The following is a 13,977-nucleotide window of genomic DNA, read 5'->3' as shown; positions in this document are numbered from 1 at the left end:
TTAAAACGTAATGTTCTTCCTTACTCAAGTTGTGCCATGGGTCTTGTGGTGAAGTTTCCATTCTTTCTAGATCTTGTGAAATAAGTCTTTCAAAAGTAATTATCGAGGGATCCATGGGTGCTGGAGGCATGAACCTCGACTGTGTTTTAAACTTGCTGTGCAGTTCCACAGGTTTAGACATGGTCCCTCTAAAGTAGTGCCACAATTTAATCCTCCTGAAAAAGTGGAAGAGATCTAATCTAACTTGGACGGGATCATGCTGAGGGGTGGGTACAAACGAAAGTCCTTTTTCCAGTACATGTGTTTCTAAAGCACTTAAATGTCTCTTAGAAAGGTTGATAACTAACTTTTTTCCGAAGACGGTAAGGGGGGGGGCTTGTTGTTCTTGAAACGTTTCTGATTGTTCTCGTGAGGTGTGGTCCTTTTGTATTTGCCTCTGTCTTCCAAAAAAGTAGGCATGTTGTAGTTAGAGCTGTCGGCATCACTGCTGCCTGCGGTGGTAGCGTTCCAATCTGTGTAAGATTCTTTTGAAGTTTCATGTGTGGAGAAAGTGACCCTCTTTTGTTCCTTATATAACCAAGGGTATACTCTGATCTCATTTAAAAGAACAAACAATCTCAGTGATATACTGGTTAGGAGTAAATTCAGAGAACCCACATCATTTTGTAATCATTGTCATCTCTCATGAATTTCTTGTATTTGAATGTCTTTACTTCCTCATAATTTTTTTTAAATTTATTTATTTATATGACTTATTAGTTGCTTATCTGGCTGAATTGTCAGCCATTCTAATTCTGTATCCAGCAAGGATAGTTTTTGATCTATATCTGGTATGTTCTGTTTCTTGTATTTGTCTATTGTTTCATTAAGAGATAGTTTTAGCTGAGAATTTATTCGAGAAGAGGTGTCCACTAATAGGATCATAAGGTCTTGAGAACATTTATTAAGAATGGCACACCATTTGTTTATAAACTCCTCATCGTCTTGAAACATACCAGGCGCTTTAAGGATCCTTAAACCCCTCGGTATGCGTTGGACGCAACAATACTCTAACAAGGTTGAAGCATGTAGTTCGCTTCTTATCATGTTCTTGTGCTGCTTAATGATATCTTCCCAATCTATGTTTTGGTCCTCATTACACTCTGCGAAAATAGATGGTTGTAACAACAGTTGGTCCAGGTGTTCTTTGGAGTAACTGTAAGTATTTTCCCAAGCCATGGAAACCACAAGGCAGACGACAAAAGGCAGCAAAAGTGGATAGCATCCAAAACAATGGAAGGGTGGGGGAAGGCCCCAAGATGCCAGTGAAGAATTGCTTGTTGAAAGATTCCAAATGGATTTATTAAAAAGAGGAATAGAGCCCAACGCATTTCGGCCAGAGATCCACCACATCCTGTTTCCCCTCAGCCCGGCATAGCGTTGCACCCTAAGGAAAGAACAATAGCATTACTAATAAATTAAATAACTTTAAGTTGTATTCAAGAAACTGTACATTAGTTTTTGTATTAATTCTTAATAAAAATAACTCTTACTGCAATTTATTCTCACATTTTCAATTTTGAAATTATGAAAAACTTTGCAGGTGAGAAGCTTTAATTATCAATATGTACAAATTCATTATTTTTAAGTGAGAAATTTGTTGTCTGGATGTAAATGTGCAGAAAGGGCCATAGCTCAGGGAGAGAGCACATGCATTGCATGTACAAGGTCCCGGGTTTGATCACTGACATTTCTAGGTGGTGCAGAGAAAAACATCTATCTGAAACACTGGAGAACAAGTGGTAGTCGGGACAATATATTAAATATATTGCCCTCCAAATGTTTTTGGACCGCACTTCCCATCAACCCCAGCCAGCTTGGCCAGTGGTAAGGCATGATGAGAGTTGTAGTTCAACAAATGTGAAGGGCACCACATTGGTTACCTCTGAACTAGATCAACCAATGGTCTAAATCAGTATAAGAAAACTATGTTCCTTAAATTTGCCAGTGGTATTTCTGTATATTTTTACAAGATATGTCAGTTGGACTCCAGAGAAACAACTTTCTCTTCATTGCCATGTATCTCTTATGAAATTTAGTGGGTCATGTCTCTTGTGTGACTCTTTGATTAGACTTATGAAGAAATAGTGTTCTTCACACCGTAATAAGTTGGATATATCGCTGCTTTAAGTACTGAAATGCACAAATAATATAATTTTATTTCTAATTTGTTTTAATATGTGTAAATGCGGATCTTTCTACTCCTAAAATATAGCCCTAAAATTCTGTACCATTTTTATACTGCTTTTGCCACTCAGACATGTCTTCCTGTTTTGGCCCCTGTCTTCTGCAAGGTCTCTGTTACTTTGCATTTTTCCTTCCACTCCATTTTCTCTGGGAAATTTTGTTTGTTGGTTTCTTGCTGTCTTGCCATGTGATACAATGAACTGCAGAAGGGGGGAAAATGGAACCTTTCATTTATTGCCCACCTTATCTTTCATGCAAGGCAACATACATTGGGTTCCCAGGCAGTATCCCATTCATACACTGAGTAGACCTTGCTTAGTCTGAATACAGTGGCATCTCATGCAGCTTCCAACTATTCTCAGATACCTTTATATAAACATTGAGAATTCTAAATTTGTATGAGCACTGACAAAGACAGCAAGTGATTTCTATATTCATAGATGTATATATCTTCCCCATCACATAGGAACCAGATGTTTCCTCTTGGAGCAATTGCAGTTGGGGAAAACACCTGTGAGCTATTGGCATCACTGTAGAGAATCTCCATTAGATGCATAACATTTTGGCCCTGATGTTTAAAGACAGACTCAGGGGGCTTTACATATGTACCTCCCATGCTGAACTGCTTGTGCGAAGTGCATATTCCAATAATATGTTCTTAAAATAGAATACTAAATAGGTATCCTCAAGGCTGCCTCTGAATTATAGACTACATCTTGTTTACATGGTTGGGAACATTTCACATATCTAAACCTGCAGAATTCAGTGTGGTTGCTCTTCTCATCTACAATAGTGAAGTTATGATGAATAGACTTACTACTACTACAACAAGAGCCATGAGTTTCCAGCCTTAGGCTCCTGAAAGGAAAGATTCTCAGTTGTGATGGTTGACATGTACACTTGGAAAGTAAACTGGTTTTCAATCTTTCCCTGATGTGATTATGCAATTGTGATGTTTTGCAAGATTTTTATAATACATGTGGTTTTGTATACACTTTTGTTTATATATTTTTGTTCAGTTCTTTTGTGTCGCTGCTATTTCTGTGATTTAGTTTGTTTAGCGTTTGTTTAGTAGGTATATTAATATGGACCCTGTTCTTCATTCCTTTCAAATTATTACTTAGTACCTGTCTGCCCTTTATTATTCAGAAGAACTAGAAATAAAAGCACTTTTAAAAATCTAAACTTTTAATATTAGGGTTATTACTTATCCTGTGAAAACTGCTGACCGTTATCATTCATTGCTCATTAGGGAGAAATGAATAGGAAGTATTGCTCCTTTTCTTCTGACTTTTTTGTCTGTAGATGGATTAATTGACTGCATGGATCCTGACTGCTGTTTACAGAGTTCCTGCCAAAACCAACCCTATTGTCGTGGGCTGCCTGACCCACAAGATATCATTAGCCAAAGCCAGCAATCACCATCTCAGCAAGCAGCCAAATCTTTTTATGATCGGATCAGTTTTCTTATAGGATCAGACAGCACCCATGTCATTCCTGGAGAAAGCCCTTTCAATAAAAGGTGACTGTATCAATGTTATATGAAGCATAAATGGCCTTTTTGTCATTCCTTCTGCTTGACTTTGTTTCAAGGATAGTTGGAAAATAGCAAAATGTAAGATTTTAATTTATTCCTCGCATGGCTGGTTTTGTACACAACTTCAGACAGACAGTAGTATTGTGTTAACATAGCTTTTTATTGTATGTGGTGTCTAACAAGTTCTAACACGGTATTCCATTAAGGATTATATAAATCTTCACTGACCCAGCTGATTTGGGTTAGCACAGTTGGAAGTGTATCGGAGTGATGAAAACACCTCAGAAGGGAAGGCAATGATGCTCTTTTAAAACTGAGCTCAGTAAATAATATAAATTATGAATTAATGTAATAAAACTGTTAACTGCATGACAGTATGATTGCAGAAGCAGTTTGCCTGGTGCTTTGCAGAGCAGTTATATACCTGAAAATAGGCTAGTAACTGAAAGCAGGTGTCCTGTTCCTTACTGAGTAAAAGTAGATGATTTACTTTAGAACTCCTGTGTCTGCAGTAATTTAGCTGCATTAATGTAGTTGAGCACAGCGGTTGATTAAAAGTTGTTACACAAATGTTCCTTATTGCTTCTTTAAATTCTGTACTTCGCATCCCCCACAGGTTTACAGATTGCCTAAAAATTAATTGGCAAAACACTTTTCTGTAGGGAAGTGCAAAAGATAGGAGGTTTAGAAGGAAAGCCTTCAGTTTATAATTTTAAAGCATCCCTGCTAATTTATTAATTTTGCACACTGATCCAAAATGCTTTATTTGTGGTCCAGAGAGCCCCTTTCTATGTAATCAAGGGATTGTTCATGATAGTAGGGGTCTATCCAAACAGCAGTATCCTCCTACTGTAGCATATCATAAACTGCTTTTAAAATTCATGGAATTTAAAAAGTTTCTTATAGTGCAGCACAGGAAGCTGCTGTTTGGAAAAAAACAAAACAAAGATCCTACTCATATTGAGGGTGCTCCTTACATTTCTCAGATTTCAGCCATTGGCATAGAAGTAAGTTATCTTGATCCCAGTGGAACCTACCAGCAAGTGAGTATACTCAACTTTGCAGAGTTAGCAAGCAAGATGCAACAATTCAAAACACTAGGACTGCAATTCTGAACACCATTACTAGAGAGTAAGCCACATTTAATTCAGTGGGACTAGTTTCTAAATAAAAATGCCTAGGAGTTAACTGTAGAAGCAGACAATATTTTACATGTTACACAGAGGCAAACCTCGTTTTGCCACTGAGTTGTATATTTAACAACAAACTGTTGTCACTGTATTTCTATGATACAAGTATTTGTCATGTCATATTCACACTATGCGTAATTAGATGTTCACTTAAAACTTCTCAATAGGAGTTTTGAATGAGGCAGTGGCTTAACAGCAAGTGATGTGGTGAACTAACCGGAAATTTATGCTTCTGTACATTGGTGTGGAAGTGCTTATTTGAGAAAACATCTAAAACTCTGATGTGTACCTTTCCCTACAGTCTTGCATCTGTCATAAGGGGCCAAGTATTAACAGCAGATGGAACGCCACTCATTGGAGTTAATGTGTCCTTTTTACATTATCCAGATTATGGGTACACAATCACTCGTCAAGATGGAATGTAAGTTTGCTGCTATGTATTTTGAGATTACAGTATACAGAATGTAATTTGTCTATCACAGCACCAAGTTGTTTTGGTGAATTAATAATATGTACATGGAAAGAAAATGTCAGGGCCACTGCTTCTTGCTAAATATTTTTAAAATATTTTTAACAAATGTTCTTCACATATTTCTTAAGTTTGTCAGAAATAAATTAGGTTTTTTCTCACAAGGTGATTGGCACTGCTTCCGTTTCATGTAATGGAATGTTATAGAAATCAGAGTAATTAAATCTAAATTGCATATATGTCTGTGGGCAGGACATACATTTAAAGTGATTTATTCAATAATCTGATTTACATTAGGTTTGACTTGGTGGCCAATGGAGGTGCATCTTTAACGTTAGTGTTCGAACGATCACCATTCCTTACTCAATACCACACAGTCTGGATTCCATGGAACGTCTTCTATGTCATGGACACCCTTGTCATGAAGAAGGAGGAGAATGACATTCCCAGCTGTGATCTGAGTGGATTTGTGAGACCAAATCCTGTGATTGTCTCATCACCTTTATCTACCTTGTTCAGGATTTCCCCTGAGGACAGTCCTATTATTCCTGAGACTCAGGTACAATGCATCTTAAGTCCACAGAACTTTGTAGGAATCAGGATCCTTCCAAGTTTGCAGAAGCCCTGGGCAAGGTGCCTTCCATGGCCACCACTTTCCTTGGTGGAGTGTCCACTCCACCACTGCCACCGTTTTCTACCTTTCCCTGCCAGCCTGGTGGCTCTGCTTTTCCCCTCTCCCCTCCCCCTCTCCCCTCCCACTCTCCCCTCCCCCCTCCCACTCTCCCCTCCCACTCTCCCCTCCCCCCTCCCACTCTCCCCTCCCCCTCTCCTCTCCCCCTCTCCCCCTCTCCTCTCCCCCTCTCCTCTCCCCCTCTCCCCCTCTCCTCTCCCCCTCTCCCCCTCTCCTCTCCCCCTCTCCCCCTCTCCTCTCCCCCTCTCCCCCCTTTCTCCCCCTCTCCCCTCCCCCCTCCCCTCCCCTCTCCCCCAACTTACCAGGCAGCAGGAAGGAGTTCTTTCTTGGGCTTCTGGGCATAGTGAGCAGTGAAGCACCAACCAGACAGCTCTATCAGCAGGGGTCTACTGAAATGGGTGTACATGGGAGGAGGAAGAAAACCCAGCTGCAAGCCATCACCCAACTGCCGGCAGTGACCCAGCAGAGGACCAGGTAGAGGCAGTGACTATATAAGTCCTGCAGTCCTGTCTGGACCTCTGCTGAATTAACAGCTCCCTTCAAAGCTCTTTATAGCTCCAGCTCTGACTATATTGTTGACTCTGACTCCAACCTCTACATCTGCTGCTGGTCATGGGCACCCGTATATCCTTGTGCCATGGCAAAGCACACCATTAAAATAATTTCTTGGGTGCTAAGATGTCGATACATAACTCACATGTATGAATTATGCAGGTCTATAAAGCACAAGCAAATAATGACTGCCTTTCTTAAGAAAGTACACATTAATGGAAATGTTTATGAATATGATTTTATTTTTTTTTAAAAAAAAAAGCCTGGGCATGTTTTTACTCAACTCCAGTTAAATTTTACAGTCAGTAAGCATGCATGTTTTTTTCTGGGGGATTTTAAAATACATGGTCTATTATTTTTATTATACCAGTTTATTATATCTATTATCAAGGAATTAACTATGTAGGAAACATTGTAAAAGGCATTTATTCATTTTATAAATAAAATTTCGCCCTCTTTCTCTTTTTCACACAATAGTTAATTGGTCCCTTGTGATGATGGTCCTGTCATGATTACCTAGTATTTGCTGTGGAAGCTAAATGTAGCAGCTGAAAAAAGCATTTTTAAATTTAAGAAAATGTGTTATTGCTTAGGATATATGTGCTCAAGGAGAACTTGAAATCAGTGAGAAGAATCTAGGAATGAAAGGTTCTTGTCAGCATATTGAAATACATGACCTGACCTATAACATGTTGCAAAATCAAGAGTTATTTTTATTTTGAAATTAAGGACTGTTATGTCATCTTACTTCAGCAACTCAAAACGTTCTGCTACAAAACTTGTATGTTAGACTGATAATGCCCTCACTCCGTTAGCATGATGAGGTGGAAGGGGATGAAACATAATTAGTCATTGATGTAGACTGAAAGTCTAAAGAAAAACACAGAATGATTAAGCAGGAGCCAGTTTTATCTGTCACCTTTATGTCTCTGCCTTGGTTACTGCAGATGAGATCAAAAGTTAGTTTCAAAATACTACCCGTGATAACATAGCTTTGATTTTGGGCAGTAGCTGATGAAGTGTCTAAACTCATGTCTATAAACAATTAAAATTGATCTCAGTAAAGTGTTTTGAAAGAAAGGTTTGTTTTAGGGGAAAAGTTCACACCTTGATTTTATTTAAACTGTACTAATATGAATAGTTTTTGATGACATGTAGGCATGCTAGTGCTGTTGATAACATGTACCTGCTACATTTGTTGCAGAAAAAACATCAAGTGTAAGGATGTTTTCTCCAGAATCCTTGCACACACATAATTCCTATCTTCAGTGGTAGAAGTTAAACATGTCTAAAGGGATATTTCTTTATTTTATTTATTGAACTATTAATAATCTGCACTTTCATAAAATATATCAAAGCAGTATACAACATACAAATAAAATCAGTAAAAATACCCACAAATTAAAAACGTCAATAAAACATCAGTAGATACTGGCTGATTTGAAAGACATTCATATTGTGGAGGCCTGTCTAAATAGTACCGCTTTTACACCATGTCTAAAAGGAGGCATGGAGGGTTCCTGCTGAACATCTACTCATAGGGAGTTCCACAGGGCAGGGCAACTATGAAAACAAACCACTGTGTGAAGCTGAGGTTTGTACTTGGCTTTCCGATTTTGGTTGTTCGGGAGAAAATAACCGTGAATGCTGGTTCGAACATCACACTGAGCCAAAATTTGTAGTTTATTGCTGCCAGATAGACAAAGGAAGAAGTGAAACACCAGGACATAGCTTGCGCACATCCTGGTTTGAGGTAGAGAAAAAAGAAAGACAGCTTACTGTAGATAAAAATGTAAATGTGTTTTGTTACATTGTATCAGGCTAATAGTAATATATTAAAAAGTGTCAGTGCTAAAAGGGGATTTCTTCCCAATGCAAGTAGCTTCAGAGGATTGAGTTTTTCCCCATGACCTTAGCAGGGAAGAAAAGGGTTAAATTCCCCATCCCCACTTGCTGCCATCCTGTTCATTGTGAGACTCCTCTAAACAGCTGCCTTTTCCATATTTAAGAAAGTGCACATTAGATGTTTAATGACATGTCTAGTTTGGCCCTCAGCTTTCTCAGATTCCTTTCTTCACGCCTTTCATTGTGAATCCACAGTACATATTCACTAATAGGCAAAAAAACCTTGCGGTTTAAGAACTTACCTATAGCCAACAGATATTTCTATCAAACTTTAAAAAGCAGGGAAATTGGGCAGAATTCACAGAAGAACCGTATGATGAAGAACCAGAAATTTTAGAATGTGAGGTGAAAGCTGCTCTTAAAGTACTCAGAAGAAACAAATCACCAGGAACAGATGGCATACCAATAGAGTTACTACAAGCTACTGAGACTGAATCTGTCCAAATTTTGACAAACATTTGTCAAGAAATATGGAAAACTAAACAATGGCCCACAGACTGGAAGCGTTCCATATACATCCCTATTCCAAAGAAAGGGAATCCGAGGGAATGCAGTAATTATTGAACTATTGCCTTAATATCCCATGCAAGTAAAGTAATGCTCAAGATTCTACAACAAAGGCTCTTACCATATATGGAGCGAGAAATGCCAGACGTCCAAGCTGGATTTAGAAAGGGAAGAGGCACCAGAGATCGTATCACAAACATACGTTGGATAATGGAACGGACCAAGGAATTTCAGAAGAAAATCACCCTGTGCTTTATAGATTACAGCAAAGCCTTTGACTGTGTAGATCATGAAAAACTATGGAATGTTTTAAAAGAAATGGGGGGTGCCACAGCATCTGATTGTCCTGATACGCAACCTATACTCTGCACACAAGGCTACTGTAAGGACAGAATATGGAAAGGCTGTGAGACTGGGGTGTATTTTATCACACTATTTATTTAATCTATATGCAGAACATATCATACGGAAAGCAGGATTGGACCAAGATGAAGGAGGTGTGAAAATTGGAGGGAGAAATATCAATAATTTAAGATATGCAGACGATACCATACTACTAGCAGAAACCAGTAAGAGGAAAGCACAAAAGCGGGACTACAGCCGAACGTCAAAAAGACTAAAGTAATGACAACAGAAGATTATGTAGCTTTATAGTTGACAATGAGGACATTGAACTTGTCAAGGATTATCAATACCTCGACACAGTCATTAACCAAAATGGAGACAATAGTCAAGAAATCAGAAGAAGGCTAGGACTGGGGAGGGCAGCTGTGAGAACTAGAAAAGGTTCTCAAATGCAAAGATGTATCACTGAACACTAAAGTCAGGATCATTCAGACCATGTATTTCTGATCTCTATGTATGGATGTGAAAGTTGGACAGTGAAGAAAGCTGATAAGAGAAAAATAAACTCATTTGAAATGTGGTGTTGGAGGAGAGCTTTGCAGATACCATGGACTACAAAAAAGACCAAACCAAAACTGTCACTAGAAGCTAAAATGAAGAAACTGAGGTTATCATACTTTGGACACATAATGAGAAGACATGATTCATTCGAAAAGACAGTAATGCTGGGAAAAACAGAAGGGAGTAGAAAAAGAGTAAGGCCAAACAAGAGATGGATTGATTCCATAAAGGAAGCCACAAAGCTGAACTTACAAGATCTGAACAGGGTGGTTCATGACAGATGCTCTTGGAGGTCGCTGATTCATAGGGTCACCATAAGTCATGGTCGACTTGGAGGCACATAACAACAACAACAAGAAGTGAATGCACTAGGGGAACAGGAGTCCTGACCTCATCTCTGAAATATTGTACTACCCTACAAATTTGTCAGAATGCAAACACAATTCGGGTTGGTCTTTCACAGTCCAATCCACTTCCTATGTAGCTTGGAAGAATTTGGTAACGTGCCTCTGAGCATATGGTAAAAAGGTAAAAGTAAAGGTGTCCCCGCACTTGTAGTGTGAGTCGTTTCCGACTCTTAGGGTGACGTCTGGTGACGTTTACTAGGCAGACCATTTATATGGGGTGGGATTGCCAGTTCTGTCCCCTGCCTTTCTTTACCCCCCAGCATATGCCGGGTACTCATTTTACCGACCACGGATGGATGGAAGTCTGAGTGGACCTCGACCCCTTTTACCGGAGATTCGACTTCCTCCTTCTATTGGAATCGAACTCCAGCCATGAGCAGATCTTCGGCTGCGTTACCGCCGCTTACCACTCTGCGCCACTGGTGGCAATACCTGCCATCTCCAAAGATGGAGAATTATATTTTTGTATGTTTGTTGGTGTTCTTCTTACTTTGCTTCTTTTCTGTTACTACTGTTTCTACAGAGAATCTAACCTAGAAAATTATATTTCTCTCATTATTCATCATAGAAATCTCTGTCAAATTTATTTCTATTAATTTCAATGCTTTCTATAGGTCACTGTCATATGATGGTGAAGACAGGCTTTTCTGCTTCAAACTGAATGTTATGCTCTATTTCTATTTTGGGCACATTAACAGTAGAATCTGAAACTGCAGTTTGATGTAAAATCAGACGGATTACAATATGTTGCCAATTAAGCAATGACTCTAGCTGTTGGAAAAAACAAATATGCATGTTTTCAGCCTGCTATGCTTAAACTACTTCACTTAAGGAAAGGTGGGCATGGTCAGATAAAAACATAGAGCACACCTAGAATTTTGCTAGAATATATTTCACCTCCCACTGTTATATCTTGTGCAAACTGAGACACCTCATGTCCATTGGAAACTCTTCTGCAGAATAGTAAGCGCCATTATTCTACAATTGTTTTTGGAGCTATTTTTAGTGTTGCAAAGTGTTGCTGTACTTCACATATTCACAGAAAGAGAAGCAAAAGAGAATGTTTTACTAAAGGAAACTTCACTAAAAGTGCAAAGTAAATCAAACATATTTAAAGTGACTATGTGAACTATATCAACTGTTTTCATATTGTTGCTTCCTCCCTGCTAAAACAAGATCACCACAGCACATGTCTTCTTTCTGTTATTTGGGCTGAATGCAGATATTGCCACCACTCAACATATGCCCAGAGGTGCATGTTACCAAATTCTTCCGAGCTACACAGCAAGTGGATTGGACTGTGAAAGACCAACCCAAATGGTGTTTGCATTTTGACCAATTTGTAGGGCAGTCCAATATCTCAGAGAGGAGGTCAGGTCTCCTGCTCCCCTGGTGCATTCACTATAGCTGCCCAACTTCCCTGCTTTTAAGAGTTTGATAGAAATATCTGTGGGCTATAGCTAGGTTCTTAAACCACAAGTTTTTTTTGCCTATTAGTGAATTTCCCTGCTTTTTAATCTGGGAGGTAAGAAATGGGATCCTGTGCAAGTTTGCTGAGAATGGATTGTTCATTTGTATGCTTATTGAGTTCAATGGGATTTACTTGCCTGCAATCATGTTTAGGATAGGTGAAACTGACCACAGGGGATGGGGAGGGGAGGAGGGGGAGGGGAGCAGGCAGGAGGGGGAGAGCAGGTTTGATCATTTGAATGTTTATTAAGTTCAGTGGGATGAACTCCCATGCAATCATGCTTAGAATAGGTAAAATTGACCATGAGGAGGGAGGCCTAGAGTGGGCAGGGGAGGAGAAAAAAGGAAGAGGGGTGGGTAGGAAGAAGGGAGAGGAAAGGGTAAAGGGGGGAAAGGCAGGTCTGATCATTTGCATATTTATTGAGTTCAGTGGGATTTACTCCTGTGCAATCCTAGTTCGGATAGGTAAAACTGACCATGGGGAGGAGGAGGGGAGGGTAGAGGGAAGGAGGAAGGGGGAGAGGGTAGCAGAAGAAGGGGGAGGGGGAATGAGGTGATTGGAAGGGGAGGGGGAGGGGTGAAGGAAGAGGGAGGGGAGGGGCAAAAGGGAGGTGATGGTAAGGAAGAGGAGGGGAGGGAAAGTTTGATCATTTGCATACTTATGGCATTCAATTAGATTTACTCCTGTGCAATCATGCTTAGGATAGGTGAAACTGACCGTGGGGGAGGGGAAGGGGGAAGGGAGGGGAAAGAAGAGGAGGAGGGGATTGGAAGGGGATAGGGAGGGGAAGGGAGGGTTGAATCAAGAGGGAGGAGGAGCGGAGGGCAGGTTTGATCGTTTGCATGCATTTTGAGTTCAGTGGGATTTACTACTGTGCAATGATGCTAAGGATAGGTGAAACTGACCTGGGGGAGGGGCTGGGAGGGAAGGAGGAGGGCAGGAATTGGAGAGGAGGGGGAGGAAGGGGGAGGGGAAGAGATTGGATGGGTGGGCAATGGGCAGAGGGGAAGCCCCTTTCCTTTCCTATTGTGAACAGTATCGTTCTTTTTCAGCATTTCCCACACCTTTGTATTCTATAGCATGTAGCCTCCCACCCAAATTTAAACCAAAGCTGTCCCTGGCCACAATCACCCCAGATCTTTCTTTCACTTTAGACAGTCATGGCTTCTCCCAAAGAATCCTGGGAAGTGTAGTTAGTGAAGGCTGCTGAGAGTTGCTAGGAGATGCCCTGTTCCCTTCACAGAGCTTCAATCAGAGCAGCTGTTAAACCACTCTGGCCATTGGAGCTCTGTCAGGGGAATAGGCTTCTCCTCTCAGCACCCTTCACAAACTGCACTTCCCAAAATTCTTTGGGGAAAGCAATGACTGTCTCAAATGAAATAATGGTCTGGTCCATTCATTCATTTATTATTGTACAGTCACAGACCCAGTATACAATACAAAATTAAAATAAACAATGTCAGTCAAAATACAAAGATAAAAATGGGGTGCCAACCTAGACTTATGGGGCTTGGTTTTTACGTATAAATTGGGCTGTGTGAAGGAATTTGGCCACCCCAATGGTTAAACGCTTGTCTGTGCCTGAAAGGAGAAGTTTCAGCTTCTCAGCTGATGAACTTCCCGGCAGTTTCTCAACCATAGGGTTTAAGAACCTGGTATGTTCATTGGAATAAAATGGGCATATAAAAAAAACATGAGACAGAGATTCAATGTCCTTCTGACGGCAAGGGCAGAAACGGTTATCGTAGGGTACCCCATGATAACGGCCGTCAAGAAGGGCAGATGCTAGGCAATTAAATCTGGCCCTAGTAAAAACCAATCTATAGAATGGGAAATCTAAAAACTCCAGATAATGGGCTGGGAAAGGGGAATGAAACTTTAGGCCTAAGTGAAGTGGAGAACATATTTTGGCGGCATTTGCTACATCTCGTTGGAGGTCAATGTCCTTTATGTGCTTGACAATGATCCTTTTGGCTGAACAGTAGTCGAATAAGGCTAAGAAGTCCGAAGAAAGACCAAGAGAAGATAGTTTATGCTGAATGGCTTTAGCCCATGAACTGACGAAGCAGTCTTTCTGAATGGCATTAAGATAGCCAAAGGAGGGGGTTGCTTGAGC

At 40.2% G+C, this 13,977-nt stretch overlaps 1 protein-coding gene across 13 annotated transcripts in view; it reads left to right on the top strand.

The window, feature by feature from the left end:
• Positions 1-13,977, top strand: part of TENM3 (teneurin transmembrane protein 3) — a 711,055-nt gene that overhangs the window by 589,789 nt on the left and 107,289 nt on the right. For all 13 annotated transcript variants that reach the window (XM_061585249.1, XM_061585250.1, XM_061585255.1 and 10 more), the window contains 3 exons: positions 3,532-3,748; positions 5,255-5,374; positions 5,720-5,981. In XM_061585249.1, coding sequence (XP_061441233.1) covers positions 3,532-3,748; positions 5,255-5,374; positions 5,720-5,981 — 599 coding nt within the window. The remainder of the gene's footprint in view (positions 1-3,531; positions 3,749-5,254; positions 5,375-5,719; positions 5,982-13,977) is intronic.

The sequence above is a fragment of the Rhineura floridana genome, chromosome 9, assembly GCF_030035675.1.
Source record: "Rhineura floridana isolate rRhiFlo1 chromosome 9, rRhiFlo1.hap2, whole genome shotgun sequence".
In the NCBI taxonomy this organism is placed as follows: Eukaryota; Metazoa; Chordata; class Lepidosauria; order Squamata; family Rhineuridae; genus Rhineura; species Rhineura floridana.
The sequence above is the reverse complement of the archived record's forward strand: the minus strand, read 5'-3'. Positions and strand labels throughout refer to the sequence as shown.